Raw genomic sequence first — 19792 nt, forward strand, 5'->3', positions numbered from 1 at the left:
CATGACTTTTTCCCCCTACAAATCACACCAAGCTCACTGAATACTCCTCTCGCACTTTTCAAGGAAAAAAGATCACACAGGCCAACTCCATTTTACAAACTAAAACATACGGATGGGTAGTAAAGTAGGCCAATTGTAATAAAAATTGGGGGACTGACGCCGGAGGCAGGGAAGGGCTATAAACCACGTATCATGAGGAGAAAGGCAGGCAGAGAAGAGGGCTGGCTGCAGACAAAGGCCTTCTGTCTGCTCCCTGCTGGTTTCCTTTTTCTGTACTTCTGCAAGAAAGTGAACAAAACCACCGCCACAGAAAAGGGGATACTTTGGGAAAATAGACAGACGGTCCTTTTTGGAGAGTTTTACTGTATTCCTGGACCTTTTTGCCCCAAAAAGGGACCAAAGGAACCAGACAAGGACATCAGTTGGAAAGGGGATACAGCAGCAAGCACAATCTAAGCCTCTGGCCTAAGACTATTCAAGACACCATTTCCCCATCCTTAACTCAGCTCCAGGGTTTTGTTTTTGTTTAAAGTCCAGTCCCTGGTTAAATAAGTCATGGTATATTTACACAGCAGAATGCTATGCAACCATTAAAGAGAATAAGGTAGGGAATATCACCAAGCAGTTTTTGTAGCATAATCCCAATTTTTGTAGGGAGAAAAAAAGTAGAAAATAGGTATATGCTTATATGTACAAAGTAAAATTTCTGGAAAGGTACACAAGAAATGTTAATGGAAACTATTACTAGTTCTCACCTCTGGGAGTGAGGCTGTAGGAAGTGGAGGACTTTGACCTTCTGTATTGAAATAATTATATCATCACTTTTCTAATTTATTATAAAATGCATTATGTTTATAATTTATTATGATCATTAATTATCTTGACTGTGGTGATGGTTTCAAGGGGCTATACATCTGTCAAAACTTATCAAATGGTACAATTTTAATATGTGAATTTTAACTGTATGTCAATTATACAATTTTTTAAAGAAATAAAACGAAAACTAGTTTAGCTCAGTTCTAAGCCTTTGCATGGGCCCCGGCCTTGGGAGAGATCCAGAAGATATAGCAAAATAGATCAGAGTCTGCTTAGGGAGCACTGAGTTTATGTAATGGTGGTGGAATGATTTGGAAAAGGATAGTGAGAATGGTTACACATGAAGAATGCAATCAACGTCACTGAACTGTACATGCAGAAATTGTTGAGATGGCATATGTTTTGTTATACATATTTTCACCACAGTAAAATTAAAAAAAAAAGAAAGAGCCTATGGGAAGGACAAAGGGGGCCATATCTATGGTTCTGCGTGTCCCACAAGGGGACAGCTGCTCATACCTTCAGCTCCACCTCCCTGCTCAACTCCTCCATGCCCTGAAGACAGGAGAGAGGTAGTGGCTGGACCTCCCAACAGGCTCTATTTGGCCAGTCAAGCTGAGCACCCAGCACTGCCCACACCCCAACTGGCTGGTCATGAGGGAAAGCTTAAGGCTTTCTCTGCCAGGATTTTCTGCCTCAGGGGGTACCTAGTAAGAACCATATCTAAGCCAGGCCCTACCATTGCTTTATCCCAAGCAGCACGACCCGAAAAGAAGTTGGCTGGCCTCATTAAGTCTTAGGTAGGACCTAGATATCTGTCTTTTGTAAAGCTCCCAAGTAATTCTGATATTGGCCAAGTTTCTGGAGCCAGAGCAGTGGAAAAGAAATGAACCCCCTGCCAACTCTGTAGCTTTCCCGCTTACCCAGTGTCAAAGTGGCCTCACAAGTCACCTGCTCCAAACCCTTCCCGATTAATCCTACTACCTTGACTATGCTTTGACATCCCTGTAGTGCTGCAAACAGAAGTGACCAAGGTCCAGCAGGAACCTGGTGGCTGAGCAGTGGCCCAGAGATGAGAGGGACATGTTGTGCTCAAATAAATGCAATCAGCCCGAAAACTCTACCGTCTCCAGCCCTCATTTCACAAAGGATGACCAGTCTTGGTTCATACTAAACATCTTGTTTGTTGCACCCAACAAATATCCATTTCACCCAAACCAAACATTCTCTTAACTTGCAGAGACAATGTGTCAAAACCTCTCCTCTTAACAAACCCACAGAGGAGAAAAATGATCTTCTTTGCTTTAAGCTCCTAAGACAGGATCTGTGTTTGAGTCATCTGTGTACCCTACGCTGGGTCGGATGACATCCATGCCCACACAGAGCTTACATCTGGAAGGAGAGACAGACAATCATAAAACAAAACAAGAAGTATTAAGACAAGCAAACCGAAGGATCACTTTATCCTGCTTGGAGGAGGTGACGTCAGTGATGGGCCTCCAAGTCTGAGAAAGAGCTGGCCAGGAACAAAAGGGGAATAAGTACAGCTCAGGGTAGTAAGGAAGTGGACGGTGTGCTCCAGGAATGCTTAGTGGTTGCACGTGGCTGGTGCATGGGAGATGGGCTGAAGAGGACACTGGAAGGTTGGATGGGCCAGCTTGTGAAGAGCCTCATAATCCCAGCCCCACAATCTACACAGCACATGAACAGTCAGCCCTCAGTTGCTGAATTAATAAACAGATAAATAAACGGGGGAAAATGCTTTCATTCATAGCAGCAACTGAACAAGAATGGTCAGAAACCCCATCAAAGACACAGAGTCAGGCCATTCCTAACAAACAAGAAGGGAGAGAACTCCCAGAAATGCATCCGGTGATAGGTAGTGCTCAGCTCTGGGTTATCCCAAAAGGTGGCTGCCAGGAAAAGTGAGGCCCCAGCCCAGCCCACCCACCCAAAGAGGCTCACCTCCCAGCGGGCTCCCTCCAGGACCGGGGAAAGCACATTAACATCCAGCAGGTGCTCTGCAATCCGTCCGTGAAAACCAAAGTCCTAGAGACATGGAGACAGGAGGTCCACCAGGGCTTCTTCACCCCTACTCCAACCTCCCAGAAAGACATCTGCTATGTGCCAGGCACTGTGCTAGACACTTTGACATCCTGGTGGCACAGTGGTTAAGTGGTTGGCTGCTAACCGAAAGGTCAGCAGTTCAAACCCACCAGCTGCTCCACAGGCGAAAGATGTGGCAGTCTGCTTCTGTAAAGACGTACAGCATTGGAAACCCTATAGGACAGTTCTACCCTGTCCTATAGGGTTGGTAGGGGTTGGAATCAACTCAATCGCAACAGGTTTGGTTTGAGTGTAATAAATGTAAACTTCCAAATAACCCTGTGAATACATGGACAGACATTTGATAAAGCAAGCATGGTAAAATGTAAATTGTAGACTCTAGCTGGTGAGTATATGGGTGTTCACTGTAAAATTCTTTTAACTTTTCTGTATGTTTGAAAATTTTCATAATAAAATGATGAGGAAAAAAATAACACTGTAAGACTGATACTTTAGCCGCATCTTACAGATGAGGAAGCAGGTTTAAGAGCACAAGTGATTTGCCCAAGGTCCCCAAGCAGATAATCAGAGGGGCACAGGGACAGATGTGCCCCTGGGCTGACTCCAAAGACCAAGCTTTCTGTGACACAAGCTGCAAAGCATGTCACTCTCCAGCTGTCTTGCCCCATCCAGTGTCCAACCAGGGCACCAGTAGAGGTCAAAGGGCCCAGGAAACCGTGGGCAGCCTAGAAACGAGGCTTGGTAGGCTCAGCCCCAGCTCCTTCCTTCCCCTTCCCACGCATGTGACCCTCCGGACAATGGGGATTCATCTGTGGCTGCTCCTCCACAGGCAGCAGGTGCCCACGCTGGTGCCAGCTCCTTCCTGCCCTTTGACTGCCACAGGACCATGATCCCACCCCCTCCGAGCCCAAGATCCCTGCTGGGCTAAGTGAAGGATTGCTGCCTGCCAACATGCTAATGGGGACAGTTCTGTCATCAGCCCTGATTAATGGCGGGCTGCCCAGCCAAGGTCTGGTCCTGCTGTCCATGGCTTCCTCCATTCCCTCCCAGAGAGAAGAAAAATGCTGATGGGCACACTTCTCCACACGGGTGACTCCTTTAGAAGGGCCAGACCTCTTGCTTCAAAGCATTCTCTGACAAGGCTATTCTTCATGGATGGTTTTTGCCAACGATGACTTTTTGCCTTCCCTTCCTAGTGTGTGGGTTTTTCTTCTTTTTGGGTGACATTTTCCCTTCAGTTTGAGTTCTACTCCACTTAATGCAGCTGCCATCTGCCTCCTAAGCCCACGGCTCAGTGAGGGGCTGCAGCACACAGCCTTCTAATTCCACTGCACCCTCTCATATCATTACTGTTCATCCCTGACCCTTTCCCACTAATCCCTTCCCTTTGATCTGCCTCCTCCAAACAGATGGAGGAGAGTTTCTAGAGGTAATGCCCTGCCAATAAACCACCCCAAACTACTCCCCTCAGATACAGAGCTGGCAAACTAAACCAGGATACAGCAGGCTGGGTGGAAGGTCTAGGACAAAGAAACCATGGATGCTGGCATTTCAGGACAAAGACTTGACTTTAGAAATAAAACCACAACATTCCTCTTGGCCAGAGCCTGGGGACTGGTCCTCACAATAGCTCCGTGGTCACACACACATACACACACACATAAAACCAGTCTCTACCCTCCTGTAAAAATCTGTTGCCATCGAATTTACTTCGACTCATAGAGACCCTATGACAGAGTAGAACTGCTCCATAGGGTTTCCAAGAAGTGGTGGATTCGAACTGCCGACCTTTTGGTTAGCAGCCCGAGCTCTTAACCACTGTACCACCAGGGCTCTATCTACCCTCCTAGGCCCATGTAACATTCAGCTAAAGCCCAGAAGCAACTCACATGACCTCACAAGCAATTCACACAACAGTAATAGTAATAAAAGCTAACATTTATCTAATGGTTACATGCTAATGTTTCACATTCTTTCCCTCACTTTCTTCTCACAACGAACCTATCAAGCAGGTAGTATTATCCTTATTTAATGGCTGAGAAACTGGAATTAGCTACAACCCAAGTTCGAATCCTAACTCCTCCACTTATTAGCTGTGTGATCCTAGGCAAAAAAAAAAAAAAACAAAACAAACCCGTTGCCGTCAAGTTGATTTCAATTCATAGTGACCTCATAACCACAGGATTTCAAAAATCTCTCCCGCTTGTCACCACCACTCTGCTACCTCATCTCAAACTCACCAGGTCAAGGAAGGACTTGGGGTCGGAAGCAGCAGAGTCTGAGAGTCGCAGCTCCTTCACATGTTCACTGATCTCTGACTCCTGGGAAACAGACAGAGAGACATCACCCAGCTATGCACAGCACAGCACAGAGGGGTGGGATCACTAAAGCAAGGATTAAGGCATTGTCTGGTGAATTTCGTTCCGGCCATGGTGCCAACACAGGGCTCAGCCCAAACAGAAATCTACCCCTTCTTAAACACCTGAGGGAGGCCTGTGGACCCTCCCGTCCTCTCTGGACAAGTGCACCAGCCCCCATCCCCCTGGGCTAAAGAGCCCAGCTGGGACTCAGCAGCCACACTCTGAGTCAGATCAACAAGGATATATTTACGTAAGAAGAGCCAAGTGTAGTGGAAGGGTTAGAAAGCTGGGAGTTTGAAGTTTGATCCTGTCCTAAAAAAAAATGGAATGAGGGTATCTTTTCTAGAAAGTAGATAAAAACTCTTTAAATGAGTTACCTCACCATCTACCTGGAGGAGGAACAGGGCTAAGGGTTGGAAAATCCAACATGCCATTTATGTTATTGGCCTGGTCTTGCCAAAGCAACTACTCCCATGTCTTAGGTTGGTTCAGAAACAGCCACAGAAATCAATGAGTCTTCTGGTAACCTAATGTACCTGTGCAGGGGCAGGGCACTCCCAACTGTGCTAGCCCCTCCCTCACAATGTTCTCTCTACAGAACTCATACTGCTGCAACCATGACTGACCCCATACTGACGTCAAGGAGTAGAAGAGGGAGACAGCAAAGGGGAAGAGGAAGGAAGTAGGAGAAAAGAGGAATATTAATATCCCAGGGAGGTGCCAGTGGAAAAGCAAACTACTGCTCTGAATTTCTAGTGCCAGCAGTTTTAGCATTTCATTCAGGATTTTACTGTCCTGCTGGATCTGGGCACATTCATCACAATTAAGGGTTCCAGCTGATGCTGTCAGCCCATTGCAGGGCCTACAAATGAAGCTCCTGTCTCAGTAATAAAGACGTGGGGCTAGGAATCTGCACAAGGCTTAAGACAGAAGCACAGGGTTGCAGCCAGCAACTGCCTACAGAACAAAGTGACTTACTTCACTAGCATCTGATCCGCTCTCTTTTGGGGCAGACATCTCCCTTTTTGGCTCCTCCGCTGCCTCTTCCTTCCTGAAGCCCTCCTTTCCAGCATCCACTGGGTCCGTTGGTGTCTCCTTTTCAGAGGCTTTGGCAGGCTGATCACCCTCTGCGTCCACCCTGGGGGTCACCGGACTCTTGGAGGCCCCAGGATCACTCTTCTGATTCTGTTCTTTTCCTGGGAGCCAAGCGCCCGCCCTGCTTCCCTGTTGCCCTTGGCCATCAGCACTGCTCAGGCTGCTGTCTGCACCTTGGCTGAAGAGCTTGTCGGGAGTAGGGGGACCAGCAACATCAGAATCAAGAGAAGCATCCTTCTCCTCTGGCTGGCTTGTTCTCGGTGACTCCTAGGGAGCACAGATGATGTCAGAAGGAAGACATCAAGAATTTATAAAAGGAGTTTACAGACTTGCTACAAGACAGAGATAGCTATTCCTTAACTCTAGCTGTGTGACCAATGGTTATCAAACATCCAAACAGCTTTTTAAAACACAGATTCCTGGCTCCACCCCAGATCTACTGAATCAGAATTTTGATGGTGATTCTGATACACCCAACCTGCCCCTGGTCCACAAGGGCTTGGAAACCAGTACACTGGACTATCCACCCCCTTTACCACTATCAGCCCTCAGGTAATAAATCTGTCTCCAGTGGTGCAACTTCATTCCAGCCCCATTAACCAAATCATACAGTTGCAGACTCAGAAGCCAGTATTTATTCAGATGATAATGGATAATCATGTGAGAAAGGTAGCAAAGTCTACAATTTTGATATTTCATTTTTTAAAGGCAGCAGGGGGGAAAATAACAAAAGGGTGCCCTTCTTCAATAAGCCTCTCCCTAAGCCTCCCCTGTGCCAGCTGATCATAAGCAACCCTGCAGACAGGGTCCTCTACTCAAGCCCCGTCAGTCAATTCAGGCCCTCTGAGATGCAAATGCCAAGATGGAGTCAGATGTGCAAGAGATTTATTGGGGGAAATGCCTGTGAAGGATGAAGGAGGATGGGGCCTAGAGAAGGTGGAGAGGCTTCAGAAGATGATGCAGGTCTGCTACCTGCAACAGGAGAGAGGGCAGGAAGAGGGTTTGAGTAGGAAGAACCTCGGGCCACAGCAGTGTTGAGGAACTCTTGGCCAGGCATGAGAGGCATGCCACATCAGGCAGAAATGGCCCTGCTTAGTCACTGGGAAGGAGCACGGCCTTGGCATGAACACCAAGGCGGCTCCGAGGGTGCAGCAGCTGGAGGCTGTCAATCGACTGAGTTCCCCTCAGCAGGGCCTCATGGAAAAAGATCTGAGCGGCATACCTCGAGAGCTGCCACAACCCATCCCTCACACAAACTTCACTTTAGAGACTATGAAAAATCTAAGGCTGCTTCTACTTAAATTCTTCTGAGTATACCAAAATAGAGAAAGAAAACCCTCACTTGGAAATGTGACCAGAGATCTCTCCCAGGCTCTGGCTGAGAAGCCTTCCTCTCAGAAAACATCTGTGTTAACACTTGGGCTGCCAGTCTGAACAGCTTTTGATCACGGATTTTTAAGACTTCCTGATTTCCTATCCTGAAGACTCAAACAAGGAACATGACCACTAGAGACTCCAAGAGTCCAAGGAGAAGCCCAAAACCTGGAACTTACTGATGTTGTCTGTTGAAATACCTATTGAGCCCAAAGACAGGACCATCCACCTGCAGGTCTGGCAGCCTACTGACAAGCTAACCCAAGCTTTCCAAGGATGGCTGAGAGAGACAGGAAAGCAGAGCAGTACAAAGCTTAGCTAGGAGCCAGACTTCCTCAGTTCAAATCTTGGCTCCATACTCACAACTGTGTGACTTTTGGAAAATTACTTCTCAGTACCTCAGTTTCTTTATCTAAAATATGGGAAATAATAGTACCTACCTCATAGGGTTGTTGGGAAAAATAACTGAGTTAATACTCTTTAAATGAGTTAATTTTTTTTTCAACTCATTTAATGAGTTAAAGAGGTCCCTGGGTGGTGAAAACGGTTTGCACTCAACTACTAACCTAAAGGCTGGTGGTTCGTGCACACCCAGTGGCACTGTGGAAGAAAGCCCTGGCAATATGCTTCCATAAAGACTGTAGTTATTCTTAGTTGTCGCTGAGTTGGTTCTGACTATGGCAACCCTATGCATGCAGAGTAGAACTGCTCCATACAGTTTTCAAGGCTGTGATCTTTCAGAAGCAAATCACCAGGCCTGTCTTCGGAGGCACCTCTGGGTGGTTTTGAACCACTGGTCTTTCAGCTAGTGGTCAAGTGCTTAACCATTTGCACCATCCAGCTGCCTGAGCTAAGGAAACCCTATGGAGCAGTTCTACTCTGTAACACACGGGGTAGCCATGAATCGGAATCAACTCAATGGCAACAGGGTTTAAATGAGCTTAGGAACTCAGAACTATGCCTGGCATATGTAAGTGTTCCATAAAAGTTAAGTGCTTCCGTAAAGATTACAGCCAAAAAAGCCCTGTGGGGAAGTTCTACCGTCACATGGGGTCCCTATGAGTGGAAAATGACTCAAATGCACTTAACGACCGTATTATATTCTGCGATCCACACGTTCATTCACTGAGCACCTTCTATGTGAAAAACACTGCCTTGGGGTACCCAAATAAGAACAAGACATAGATCCTCCCCTCAAGGAAGTCAGCTGAGTATGGAGAAAAGTGAAATGTCCCACATAACCCTGGTTATGAGTCTTTCCTGCCCAAAGGAAGGAGGTACTGGACACAGTGGTGATGCTGTCACCAGCCCCAGCCTGTCCCAAGAAGAAAAGCAGAGGCTGAAGCAGAGAAGGGATCGGCTTCCCTCCCACCCCTGGCAGTGCAAAGGCAGGATCCCTCCGGTGCTACCTGTCCTCCTGACACCCCTAATCTCTAGCACGGACTAAATTTGCCATGATCACTGGGGTGAGAGAAGGGGGTGAGGTGAGCTCCTCCTCTTCGAGGCAAGCAGCTTCGGGGGAGCGGGGGGATGCCTTCTCCTCTCCAGATCCCCAACAGTAGCCAGAACCTGGCAAGAGCTCAGTAGGGAGTCTGTGGGGCTCCAAGGACTCTTAGAAGGACGTGGGAGTTTCTTGGGGTGGGTGAGGAGTATCTGGCCAGCCACACACCCTCACTCAGCAAGTGGGGCCAATCTACCTGGCCAGGCTCATCCAAAGAGTAAAGAAAGGCTCTCTTGCTTGAAGTAGGAGTGAAGCCTGGCTCCAAAAGGGCTGCCTGGAAGCAGACCTTAGGTTAGGGGCCAGAGAAGGTGTCAGGCCATGAATAGGGTCCCATGGCCTTCAGGACAAAGTTCACATCTCCTACTCCCTTGGCCCACACAGCCCTTCTCCACCCAGCCCCTGCCTGCTTCTCAGCGTTCATCTCCAGGCACACCTGCACACATCCTCTGCTGCTGTCCTGTGAATAGCCATCATGTGACGTCACTACTTTGCCACGACCAGGCTTCAAACCCCCATTCCCCACCCTGACAAACCCCCACTGGTCCTCAGCATCACTTCTTCCAGGAAGTCTTCCTTCCTGAGGTGAGCCTTCCTCATCCTTTAGCATAACAGCTACTATACTACAATTGCTGACCTCCTTGTCTGCTTCCCTCACCAGATTAGCTCCCTATTATCCCCAGTGCCTAGTTTCTAGCACATAGTAGGGGCTCAATAAATGCTTGTTGACTGAATTTTTTAAAAATCGATTAATGTGTCCTGCAGTTGTGAGGAATTGAGACTTCCCTTCCTACTATGCAAAATGGAGATGTAATATTTATTCCATAAGGTTTTATGGGGATTAAAATATATCTGTGAAAGTGCTTATTAAATAGTAAGTGGCTAAATAAATGTTAACTACAGGGAGTCCCTGACTTACGACATATTTGAGTTACTATGAACCGTAATTACAACTCTTTTTTTTGGCACATCTTATCGTTGCTAATATGTATTACATACCATATTGCAGCATGTAATTTGCTGATGTTATCATTCTCAGATGTTCACTCGCAGATGTTCGATGTTATAATTTATAAAGATACTGATAATAAAAGGCAATAATAACGAAAATTGAAAAAAAATGAGATATTCGACTTACGTCAGAATTGACTTACAACGGAGCCGTTGGAACAGAACCCTGTTGTAAGTTGGGGGGGACTACCTGTATTAATATTCAAGATGATAGAAAACAAGTAACCTATCAGAAATCAGAGGACACTAGATATAGGTAGAAAGAGTCCCATTCTTCTATGTGAGAGAACATGGCCAGACTACAAAAATCTTAGGCCCAGTCTACCCAATTTGCAAGCTTAATTTCTTAAGGTAGGGCTTATTCCAGTGTGCTTACCTACATTCAAATAGTAAAACATGGCTGATACCCAATGGACATGCACTTCCTGCACCCTTGTCAACTAAAGGCAAAGACAAGACAGCCAGAAGCACATGGAGGTGGGGAAGGCAGAGGGAGAATAAACATTTGTTGCACATTACCCACAAACGGATAAATGAAAGCTGAGTGTCTTGAAAACTCATCTGACTTCCCCTTTACTCTCCAGCCACCCCCATGTGTCCATCATCGAGCCATCGAGTCACTGGGCCCCAAGGCACGAAGCCCCATTGGAATGCACCTCCAGGCACCGGTGACACAGTCTTCTGCCAGAGGGCAGGCAAGGGGGGGGGGCACACCTTCAGCACAGCTTTGCTCTCAGCTCACAGTCCTTCTATCTCCTTCTGTGTCTTCCTGTCACAGCCCCAGGTCCTTGAGTATCTCAAGGCAAATTTATGTTGCTTTTTTAAGAAAGACCTTGCCATCTGCATGAGGAGAGGGTACAGGAGAGTGCCTGAAAGAACCACTTCATGAATATTTAACATACCCCCTCAAAGCCAGGAGGGCTGCAGGGTTGCAAGCCCCCTCCCCCTGCTCACAGCACAAAGGCGGGGGCTCCTATAACCCTCATGGTACAGGACGGGGTAGGCAAGTGGGGGAGCTGAGCAATGAGGCCCAGGCACCGATCTTGTGATCCTGTCCTGGGGAGGGCCCCACCAAGCCAGCTATCGGTCCAGCCGATTTCCCACATCTCATTCCCGCTCAGTCTCCATTCGCTGCACTGCTCCCTGGTGTTGCTAGTGCCTTCAAATCACACTGACATCATTGCCTGTTATTTCGAAGCCCAAGCTCCCTCCCTCTCCTTTGATCCACTGATGGGCTTTTCACCAGCGCCACATGCTGCCTTCTCGCCTGCCCTTCAGCCTCCCCACTTTCACTCACACCCATTCTCAGCATCTGTTCCATGAACCTTCGCTTTCTGATTCTGTAATAGACTAGAAATGGGTGTAAGCTGGAAGGCAGGAGAGGGAGGGAGAAGGAGATGGAGCGAGAGGAGCATTCGTACCATCCTACTGCCCTCTCATGGAATCATGAGCAAAGTGACTGTCAACAGCGGGACAGGGTAGAACTAAGCACAGAAGGAGATCATCTAGGGCTGCCTGGATGCCCAGGAGTAGGCAAAGGTGGTCAGCTCAGAGGATCCAAGGACTGTCAACTGGAACAAAAGTCATTTTCAAAGGACAGGGCCCAGGTGGAAGGAGTTTCCTCTGTCCTGAAATCCCCATTCATCCCCACCACTAATTTTCCCCAACAGGAAAAGCTCTAGCTGCTGCCTGAGGTTAGAACATAGGAACCCAACACTCCATGTGGTGAAAAGAACTAAATCTACCGGGATGCTAGAGACAAGGGTAGGAGGTGTATTTAATACCTCCCACTCCAGGCATTTCCCCCAATCACACGGGTTTGCCTATTTATATTAAAGAGGTTATAAAAATACGTTAAAAAGCTCCCATTCCCACAAAGAGGCACAGACTCATCAGAAGGAAAGCTTTTGGAAATTCAGGACATGTCAAATAAGAAAATCCCTTTGTTTGTTGACATTTATAATCTATTATGAAGTAAAAATTAACTAGCCCAAAATAAAGTGCAATCATGATCAGTTCACATTGGGATCTTCAGTCCACCAGCTGACAGCAGGGACCAAGAATCCACTCTACCCAGAACCTGGGAAAGCCAAAGGAAGAAAACAGCACACTGCAACTGCCTGGATATCCCCCTGTCCCAGCATGGCTCATTCATTCATTCACTTATTCATTCTCTCAAATGAGCAGCAAAACTTACCTTAAGTGCTTCCTATGTTCCAGGCATTAGGCTAGAAGCTGGACATACAGACATGAATATGGCAGAATCTCTACTCCCAACTTGCTCAGCCTCGTGAAGACTGTCCTCTCTCTTCAAAAACAAAAAAGTCCTCCTGACACCCCTATTCCTCCTCAGAGTCACCCTTCTAGGCTCAAAATCTGAGCCCCTCCTTTGATTCTATCAGCATTACAGGTCTTGATGGCAGATAAGAAGATAAAAAAGTTGTAATTTCAGGGAACCAAATAGACTGTAGGCTTTTGATTTAGCCCAACCAGACCAGGCCCCACTCAGAAGGAACAGTTTCAAATCAGATAGATATCAGGTTAATGATAAAGACGAGACACTCAGAGAAAAAAAAAAGTGTCACGTTTGGCAGAAGTATTAAAATTACACCACCACCCATCTGTTACGTTTGTCATATTGCGGTGGCTGGCATGTTGCTGTGATGCTGCAAGCTATGCTAGTGGTATTTCAAATACCAGCAGAGTCATCCATGCTGGACACGTTTTAGCAGAGCTTCCAGACTAAGATACAGACTAGGAAGAAAGGCCTGGCAATCAACTTACGAAAATTAGCCAATGAAAATCCTATGGCTCACAACAGAAAAGTGTCCGATAGAGTGCTGGAAGGTGAGCCCCCAAGGTCGGAAGGCACTATAAAAGCCACAACAAAGGACTCAAACATACCAGTGATGATGAAGATGGCACAGACCAGGCAATGTTTCACTCTATCATATATACGGTTGCCATAAGTCGGAGCCGACCAACAGCAACTAACAACGTTGACAGTATAAAAAATCAAAATATATCTGATTGGTCAGAGCCAAAAATTTGGGCAATTCCTGAGGTAATAGAGAAAGTCTAATTATAAAAAGGGGCCTACCCAGTGGCTAGAGCTGGATCACGCTAGAAGACCCATCTACGTCTCCGATCTCAAGGCCCAAAATACGGCCCATCAGCCAGCAGCCTCTGCTGGCCTGAGACATTAACCCTGGCTCTGAAGGTGAGGTGAAGATCTGGCAATAAGGGTCAGAAACAGTAAGAACATAATAAGGGATAATAAGAACATAATAATAAGGGATAATTTAAGGAAGCTAATTTAAATCCATGATATAGACACTTGTTTTACTGATCAGTTTTATGAATATTCTTATAAAGTGTGAGTGACCTGTTTGATTTTAAGATGTTTAAAGTATCTGATATATTAGACTTGTGAAAAGTTTAATTGATTAAGCTTACGGTCAATATTTAAATGTATGGGGAAATCTAACTTGTTGACTTTATGATTTATTGTTTGTGTGAATACTTTGGGAATATTTAGAGAAATGTTAACTGTTTAAAAATTAATAAATTGGGAACTAGGCAAAGTACATATAGCAGGGAATGTTCCTTTCCAAGTACAAAAACTCACTGTGAGTTTCTAGGTATTATGACATGATGAGTTCTGGGGTTTTTTGTTTTTGCTTGTTTTTTATAAAGAGCATTCTGGTGGCAGTGGAGGACAGACTAGGGAGAAAGACATTAGAAGCAATAAAACTACTCATGAGGATATTCTGGAAGCCATTCTCATCCATATTCTGCATTTCCCAGCCCTTGTGCCTTTGCTCAAGCTGTTCATTGCCTGAAATATTCCCTTACATCCCCCATGTCTAAAACTTACCTACTCTTCAAGACCCAAGTCAAATGGTCATCTCTTCCACCAACTTTTCCCTGATCCCTAGTCAAATAATGTCTTCCTCCTCAAAACTCCCAGAAACAGTACACCTGTGCTATAGCTGTTGACACATACTCTCTGCTTTATAGTTTCCTAAATATTCATTCATTCAACATGTACTGAACAGCTCCTAAGCACCAAGTACCTAGTGTTCCTCCTCTCTCCTCAACTGTAAACTCCTTGAGGACAGCCCAGGCAGACTCATGTTTTACTGATATTCATATCTACCACAGGGCTTGGCACAGTGCCTGGGTACAGTGCCAGCACTCAATAGGTGTTACGAATCTGAATGATGTTACACCTCTGTTCAAAACCTTTGACGGCTCCCAATGCCTGTGTGATGTGTAATCAGATCCAAACTTCTCAGCCTGGCACTTGAGGCCCTCCATAACCCAGCCCCAACCTGCCTCCACAGTTTTATCTCTCACTCCTCTCCCACATGCGCTCTGCACTCCAGGTGAAGAAGATGCTCCATCTTCCTCACAACTCACCCTGCACCACCTGCCTCTCTCTCACCACTCACCTCTAGTCCTGCCCATCATCCTTCCTGGCTCACCTCAGACGTCAGCTTCTCAATAAAGCTTTCTGTGGTCACCCCAAATGGACAGGAGCCCCCAGGGTTCTCCCCTCCCACAGCACCCTGTCTTACCTTCCTTACGGCCTCATCACATTCTGCCCTGTGTTCTAGTCATTTAATTCTCTCTTCTATGAGACTATAAGATCTCAGAGGGCAGCAAACCATATCTCATTTACATCTGATTGACCAACAGCACCCAGCGGAGTGCCTCATCTGGAAGTATTCAATGAATGGTGGTTGTTTGATAAACGAATAAATTCCTTTCCCCTCTTGTCCTTCCCCAAGTCCCAGAAATGCCATCTGGACCAGACTGAGATGAAATGGTTCTCTTTCCAAATATGCACCCCACAAAGTAGAACGGCTTAATAAAGAAGGAGGGACACACCAGGCTGGAGCATTTGATTGCAGGGGCTTCAAGCTCTTACCTCATACTCAAAGTCACCCCCCAATGCCCCGATGTCCAGGTGCAGGTTCTTAAGAAGCTCACTTGAGCTGCGGAGACTCTGAAAAAAATAATTACAAGGGGTCAGTCTAAGCAAACTGGTCAGCCCAGGGTGATAGGCAAGTGGAGGAGAAGTGGGGTACTGCTGAGCTGGCAGGCAGTGTCCAGGGGGGGCTTCAGGGGACTTTCAGGCAGGACCTCCACTAACACTGCAGTTTACCCAGCGTGAACAATGCTTTGTGCCAAGAAAATGGCCAAGAGATCCGTTGTTAGTTATGCTTTCTGGGCTAGACCAAGGAAGCATAGAGACTGGTCAAGAAAAGAAGTGGTGCCTGGCAAATAATTTTCCCTTGTTTTCAAAATGGCACAGAGGGTTTCAAGGCCAGGGGGAGGACTTCATCATTACCTGGTTGTCACTCTCCTCCTCCTCTTCCTCATTGGTCTCCTCCCCTAAAGCCAAGAGGTTGAGAGCATTCTTATCCTCATGAATGGACTCCAAGAGACCCTTTGTAAAAGCAGAAGTCTTCAGACCCTGTGAAGGCTCCAGAATAGAAAGGTAAGTCAAGGCACTCATTAGTAAGACCTTTACAATGTCTTCCCCACTCTCCCTTTCTACTTAAACATCTCCTAGATCTAGTCCCACTATGTCCACAAAGCTGTCCCTAGCCACTCCAGCTCACATTGATCCCTCTCTTCTCCAAGTCCTACTGCCCTGGCTGCATAGACTAGGAAAGTAGCATGGAAGTCTCTACAGCTGGGTTCATTCTCAACTGCCCAGAGTCCACATCCAGCATCACACAGTGTGACTAATCTTCCCAACAAGATAATGAATTTTGAACACTCAGCCTGTGCTGTTTCTCATCTATGGGCCATGGCTCCTAGCATGGGACCCAGGAGGCGCCATAGTAACTAAACACAATGAACATAAGAGAAAATATTTACCAGCGTGAGTTCTCCGAGCTGACCGGACTCCACTGAGCTTCCCAGGCTCACACTTTGAGATCCACGAAGAGCAGAGGCTGAGGCCTCCGCAAGCCCTCGTAATGGAGCCAGCCCTCCAAGAGGAACGTGGACTGGGGCTAATGAGGAACCCAGGGCCTGGGCAAGAAAAACCTCTCATTACAAACCCAAGACACCATGGGCTCTAGAGTGTTGGGGACAGATACAAAAATAAAACATCTAAATCTTGCCCGCTCAAATTTAAACCACCTCCGCTCAGAGGCTGCTAATGAAACACAACATCCAGAAATTACCATCGTGTCAACTGTGTGAGAAATCACAGGCTGGTTTCCTGCTTCTCATAATTCTGCGGCTCTCTCACAGTAAACAGTTCTTTTACATCTGGCAGATGCTGCATAGGACTCTGCTCTCCTCTCAGAAGCCATACAGGAAGTGGGGGGGAGGGGAAGCAGAGACAAAATCCTCATCTGCCACCATGAAAAGTCTCCACAGGTAAAGTTGAAAGTTAATGAATCAAGAAAAAGCAATATAAGCCTACTGTCTAGAACTGTGGAAGTAAACACCAGAAGAAAGTCGCTGCCTCTGGGGAGGGCTATGCACATCAGAGAGCTGCTGTAGTATGTTATATGCCCTTTGGTTATTATTTGACTTTTTCAGCTATGGGTATGTATTACTTTGAAACAAATAAACATTAATTATGAAAAAATATGCATAAGCAACCAAAGAACTTTCTTTGCCCTCAACACTGCTGAGGAAGACAGAGGCGGCTGCAAAGAACCTTGCAAGGGCAGAAATGGAACTAACCAGTCCCTTTCCCTGTTGGCAGGAGGGCCAAATGAAGGCTTCATGCCAGCGAGGAGTGGGGAAAGAAACCAGGCTGGGAGTCTGGATTTGCGAGACCTTGGGCGACTCCCAGACACTCGGATTCCTCAGTTTGCTCATCTGTAGGACAGACATGAAGTGCACCTTGCCACTTAAGAAGGTTTGTTCAGAAGCTCGAATGAGATAATGAATGTAAGTGGGTATGTGGGCCCAGGGCTACACCAATGTTACAGGATTGTCATTATCATAGGGAACCACATTACAATAACTTGGGCTTATCAGAAATAGAGGCAGGGATAGCATTCTGGGTACAATTTACAAACAGCCCTTTAAAATTCATTCCTCAAAGACACAAAAATTCCATTCCTCTCTGACCCCGCAGGGACTGGAGAGAAGAAGGAACCCAGAGGAGTTCAGGCTGAGGAAGTGCAGTTGGCCCGTCTGGTCACCCACGTCCTTAGCCCAGGGGCCAGACCATCAGGCCTGTTTCTGCATGAGGAGGGCATCAGATGTTCACCTGAGAGGTGAGATGAGAACCATTCCCAATCACCTGGCCTGGTGTTGAGGCTCTCTGGTAGGGAGAAAGCAAGCTGATAGCAATAGAATTAGCCAGCCTTACCCATGCACCAGGCACTGGGCTAAGCACCTCACATGCACTGTCTCATTTTACTCTGACAACAACCTGCGGCAGGCTTGACTTCTATCCACAGTCCCCATATGAGCAGAGGCTGGTGAGGTTAAGAAGTTTGCCCAAAGCCACAGGGCCAGCAACGGGCAGAGACGGGATTGGAAAACAGGTCTGCCTCTAAGCATTTTATACTACCTCCTAGTTGTGGAGCAAAAGACCCAGGAAAGCTTGTTTGAGGTGAACTGTGAGCAAACCGGGCCTGCTCCTCCCAGCTTCAGCCCTTCCAACTGACCTTGGTGTATCAGCAAGCAAAAATTCTTCCCACACTGTATTTATGGAAAATTACAGACTCCTAACATGGCTAATTTGCTAACGTGTTGGGGGCTTGAGAGAGGGAGACAGGCATGCTGAGGGCATTGTTCTCCCAGGCCTTTATCAAATCAGTGGTTAGCAGGGAAATTATACATTCCTGGCTCCTGGCTGATCATCTTCTATAGATGGCCATTAACTCTGAGTATGGGGCTGTGCGTGGCGTTGTCCTTCAGAGCGGATAAACTTGCTGCCATTGGGCTAATGAAAACTTGCAGGATAATCTGGAGCTTATCTGATATTTATAGTGCTACAGTAGTTATTAGAGCTGGCGGAGAGCCAGTGCACACCGGCAATTAGAAACCAGAGCTAACAACTGGGTAAAGCCACAGCTGGGCGACACAAGAAGACTGGCCGGGAAGTTCAGACTGATCTTTCCCCATGGTTTCTAATCCAGCTTGATTTCTTCTGAAGAATATGGTGTGACTCTTTAAAGGGAAAAAGGGTCAGAGTGATAGGGCAGGCTCAGCCCTTTGGTGCGTCCCGGTGGGGGGAGGAAGTGAAGTCACACATACGGTCTGCACAGTGACAAACAGGTTATTCACAGGGTTTCCTGGGGACCCTGGGAAGCAAGGAGCACAAGCAGCTCACTGGGTGGAAAGAGACGGTCTCGGCTTCCAGCCCTCACGTGAGCATTAACTCTCCTTTTCTGTGTGACTCAAACAAGGGACTGAGTTTGGAGCTTGGTGTAGAGTACCTACTTGAAAGGGCCTCTCTCTATCATCCGCTGATGGAAAAGGCCTCCCAAATCCCGGGAAGGCACCTAAATCCTGTAGGAGTACCAGGATAGCACCACCTTGCTCATCCTCAAAACTGATCATCTTCAGAGCATAAGTGAACCACACATAAATTACAGTCAGATGCAGGGAAGGGAAATCATAGATACCCTCAGCCCCTATCTTACAGGCAATGGGGTAGAAGAAACATGAAATACACATCATCCCACAATATGGCGATACTGCATAGTTAAGGGATCTGTATTTACCAAAGGAGGAGGAATACAGGAATGCAGACCTGATGTCTATGTTAACACATAAGCTCAGTCGGCTCCCTCCTGCTAAGTTCACTGAGGCCTTTAGGCCATGCTCTCTATGAAGCATACCTGGTTGAGAAGCTGCATCTTGCCTGGCTCTGCAGCCAGGTGTCTGCTGGAGCTCAGCTCAATTAGCCCCTGCCTGAGGGGGCTGCTGCTCGGCTGGAAATCGGCTTGCTGAGAGGCCTCCTGCGCAGCAGGGGCAAGAGCCATCTCCTGAGGATGCTGCTGCAGCTCTGGCCCCCAAGCTGGAAACCTCGAGTCCCTCTCTAGGGCTCTGATGGCTTCATGTTCACCCTCACTAGACTCAGCTGCCATGCAACGGACCATGCTGGTGATGTCTTTGCATGGCATTTCCTGCATGCTCTCAGGCAGCCCCAGGCCCTCCAGCCGCCTGGAGATCTTGACCATCTGCAGGATGTGCTGGTAGAACCTCTGATCCTCAGAGTAGTCTTCACTCTCTGACTGCTCATCTGCAGAGCTCTGGATGTGGGACAACTGGGGCGCTAGGAACGGGTTGCCGTGTTGAGCTCTAGGACCTGACTGATCCCCTCCTGACTCAGATTCCCGTGAGCTCTGCAGGTCCCAAGGGAAGTTGTTCACCTCACCCAGAACCTGAGAGCCAAGGTGTGAGGCCAGGCTGCTGCTGCTTTTGCTCTCCAAGTCAGGCCCAGACACACTAGGCTTCCTACCTTCATCAGGGAACCCTGGACACACTGGGGGTTGTCTCTTCTCACTGCCAGGAGAGACTTCAGGGGCAATCCCTGAAGGGGTATTCTGAGCTGTTTCTGATGCCAGGGTATCACGTG

The 19792-nt window shown here is 47.2% G+C and overlaps 1 protein-coding gene across 1 annotated transcript in view; it reads right to left on the minus strand.

Moving 5' to 3' along the window:
• Window positions 1–19792, minus strand: part of CEP164 (centrosomal protein 164) — a 77245-nt gene that overhangs the window by 20720 nt on the left and 36733 nt on the right. Inside the window, exons 5-10 of the mRNA XM_023739959.1 lie at window positions 16114–16269; window positions 15578–15703; window positions 15155–15232; window positions 6222–6605; window positions 5124–5204; window positions 2782–2865 (exon numbers count right to left, since the gene is read on the minus strand). Coding sequence (XP_023595727.1) covers window positions 2782–2865; window positions 5124–5204; window positions 6222–6605; window positions 15155–15232; window positions 15578–15703; window positions 16114–16269 — 909 coding nt within the window. The remainder of the gene's footprint in view (window positions 1–2781; window positions 2866–5123; window positions 5205–6221; window positions 6606–15154; window positions 15233–15577; window positions 15704–16113; window positions 16270–19792) is intronic.

This window comes from Trichechus manatus, unplaced genomic scaffold, assembly GCF_000243295.1.
Source record: "Trichechus manatus latirostris isolate Lorelei unplaced genomic scaffold, TriManLat1.0 scaffold00143, whole genome shotgun sequence".
NCBI classification, from domain to species: Eukaryota; Metazoa; Chordata; class Mammalia; order Sirenia; family Trichechidae; genus Trichechus; species Trichechus manatus.